Source organism: Physeter macrocephalus, chromosome 12, assembly GCF_002837175.3.
Source record: "Physeter macrocephalus isolate SW-GA chromosome 12, ASM283717v5, whole genome shotgun sequence".
Classification (NCBI taxonomy): Eukaryota; Metazoa; Chordata; class Mammalia; order Artiodactyla; family Physeteridae; genus Physeter; species Physeter macrocephalus.
In genome coordinates this window covers 61,315,184-61,318,265 of record NC_041225.1, presented here as the reverse complement: position 1 = coordinate 61,318,265, position 3,082 = coordinate 61,315,184, and the positions used below count along the sequence as shown (strand labels likewise).

General features: G+C 41.7%; 1 protein-coding gene across 4 annotated transcripts in view; it reads right to left on the bottom strand.

The window, feature by feature from the left end:
* Positions 1 to 723: 723 nt before the first annotated feature.
* The window catches only part of CAMKMT (calmodulin-lysine N-methyltransferase), a 408,716-nt gene continuing 406,357 nt past the window's right edge, over positions 724 to 3,082 (bottom strand). For all 4 annotated transcript variants that reach the window (XM_028496782.2, XM_024118955.3, XM_024118956.3 and 1 more), the window contains one exon: positions 724 to 1,306. In XM_028496782.2, coding sequence (XP_028352583.1) covers positions 1,229 to 1,306 — 78 coding nt within the window. In that variant the 3' untranslated portion in view covers positions 724 to 1,228. The remainder of the gene's footprint in view (positions 1,307 to 3,082) is intronic.

The window sequence follows — 3,082 nt, the reverse complement described above, 5'->3', positions numbered from 1 at the left end:
TTTGCCTCTACTAAAGATAGGAGGATATATAGCTAACCTACTAATGACATTACTGTGAAAGTGGACACAGATGATTCCTTACAGATAAACATCTGAATTTCCACAAAAGGCATTAGAGCATCTCCGGGATGAACCAGGCAAGGAGAGGCTTGGGTTCCCTGCAGAAAAGTCCTTCTCTCTTAATCCTAGGTAGCACATATTAAATGTTTACCATCCACTTGCATTGCTGCGTAGGACTATATACACTTACTTTCAATCAGATAATTGTATGACTGAGTTTTTAAAAACTCGCCCTGGTTGCCATCTCATTTTATCAACTATTTATTCAAAATTTCCCTGGAAAGGACCTCTTTTGAAAGAGGCCTGGAGAACAGCAGTAGATTTGAGCCCTGATAAAGGCTCACTTTTCATCCATAGTCAGAGCCTAAATGTGCTCTTCTTGTACCTAAACAGATAATAAGCACTCAGCACACTCCTCCTCCTTGACACGACGCATTGAGACTAATCACACATAATTGGAAAGGAGGAGCAGAGGGCTGGCCATGCTATTGTGTCCAGAGGACAAACGGGCAGTTTATGAGGCTTTGGGCTGATGCAGTCATTTCTTATACATCTATAGGGAAAAAAAACATCCTGTTTAAAAGAAAAAAAGAGAATGGGTGAGAGAGAGAGAGACAGCAAAACAGAGATGGCAGATTTAATACAATTAATTTGAGGGTGATCTGAAAGATTGGCTGGCTTGCTTTCTTTTTTTAACCAGGAAAGAATCATCATGTTTGCTGGGTTGGCAGATGAAAAATGACCACCACTAAAATAGAACAAAGACCAAGATATTTTCTAAAGGTGGTGGGGGTGGGGTGGGAATCACCAAAAGAAATTCTGTCTCAATGAGAGGGAAAAATATTTGGGTGGCTCTCAAGTCCAATTCAAATCTCACCCAGGCCGCTTATACATATTTAAAGACAAAAGTTTGGTGCAGGAAGAGCAACAAGCCGATGGAAAAAAGAAGAGTCCAGGATGGCTGGGGAGTCACGTGGGTGAGGACAGGTGGACCCCGGAACCCACACATGGAATGTTGCAAAGGCAGTTGGGGCCCATGTCCTGGGGGCTTGAAAATCTCAGGGAGCCGACAGCTTACTGCATATTATGCCCATTACAGATTTCTGTTTTTGTGAAAATACTGCCTGTGCGCTGGATGTTTTCTTTGTCTTTCGAGCAGCTTAATCTTCTATTCATCTTTGGTTAAAATAAGCAGAAGTGGATAATGAAGGTTTTCTTCATATATATCCTGGTTTTCCTTTTTCAACTGAAAAACAGTAATAGAGGAAAAAAGGGTAAGGAGATTCCAATTAGGAATTTTCACCAATCAATTTTAAAGTTGAGTAGAAGGAAGACTTCTTACCTAAGTATATTGTTCTGGAAAAATAAAGCACAAAAAAGCAACTCAAAGTGGTCCTAGGTGGCAGTGACAAGACAATACTATGTATCAAGTTGGGATTTTTTTTTTTTGGTGAGGGGGTAGGGTGTTTTTTCATCAGTAGCCAGGCTGCTTTTATGACCTCTGGACTCCGAGGTACTTCAGCACAGGGAGAGCTGGGGGCTTGCTCATCTTCACCAGACCAGCCATTTGGCATAGAAGTTTCTGCTCCTGGTCCTCTCTGCCCCCTGCCAGTGTCCCAGGAATCAGGCTGGCAGGCGTTTCAGATCATTTGGAGACCTGGGCACAAGGGACAGACTGGTGGGGCCTAAGACATTTCAAAGTCTCTCCAGCTGCTTCCTAGGGGTTTCAGTATTAATGATAAGTAATTCAAGGATTGTTTTCTCCGAGGAGGAAAACAGATTCCAACAATTGGAGCAGCAAGCTTTGATACTATTCAGGTGGAGTTCTGAGGGCCTTCCCATGATAGACTTAAAAGTCCAGTCAGAGTTCTCAAATCTAAAGTACACTTTTCCTCATTTAGCTAGAATATTTTTGAGAATCGTCTTTATATTTATTTTAGCAAATAATACATTGCTATTTATAAAGACAAAATTGCTATTTTGGAAGCTGGTGTTTTGGAGTCAATTGTGAATTTATTTTTGGATTTATAAGGATCAGAAATAAATATTTCTTTTAATTATACATGGAACCCATTCCTTTATTGTTTCAGATCAGACAAACATCCCACCCCGCCCTCCCCTGAATCTAAATAAATGGCTCCAGCATGACACTTTCCTGCATTCGTAGGTCTGGGGCACGTTAACTTGAATCTTTCTAAAGTGCATGTTTCTTCTAAATCATATTCCCAAACTGTGACATGCCCTCGCTATTAAGGACAGCAGCAGCGATCCTACTTTTCCTTTTCCTCTGGGGAACATAAAGCCAACGCAGTCTCTACTTTCTAATCCATTTTCCTAAGAACTGATGGTGGTACAATCGCTGAAGTCACTCATTCTGTTTTCTTTGATGGCGTTTGCCCTTTTTACAGATGGTTAGTTGTCTTATTTAGAAAGATCCTCATGAATTTTTGTTGCCACCAAAGTAACGACAGTGTTACTCCTAAACACACATCTGTCAACATCTCTCGATTTAATCTAATTTTTAAAAATGCCCCAAAAGTGGCTTCCAAAACTTCCCAAACCAAACCCACTATAACCGGGACTACCAACTGTAAATACCATTGTTGCCAGTTGCCCTAGTGATAGAAGGAGCTCACTGAAATATTTTACAGAGGGAAGAGGGGGCCAAGCTAGCTAAAGTCTTCCTCAGGGATTGGGGATAAGGGAAAGTTGATTACTCAGTGTGAGTCAGCTGACCTACTCACTCACAATGCACTAATATACAGAGACTCAAATGAGCTCTTTATAAAGTCCCTGAGGTAATACGTGGGATAAATAATTCTTCGGTAAATATGGGTTAGAAATCACTTTTACCTTGGATTCTATGCTGACCTCTGGAGGCCAAAGCAGAGGCTTCCTTGCTAGAAGAGGCCAGGGGCCAGCCCCGTGTTGACTGAGTCCTTCCAGCTATAGGAAAGAGCCGACAACCCTCAAAGGCAGCCCTACACCCCAGCACCAGATCATTTCCCAATGCAGGCTGTTA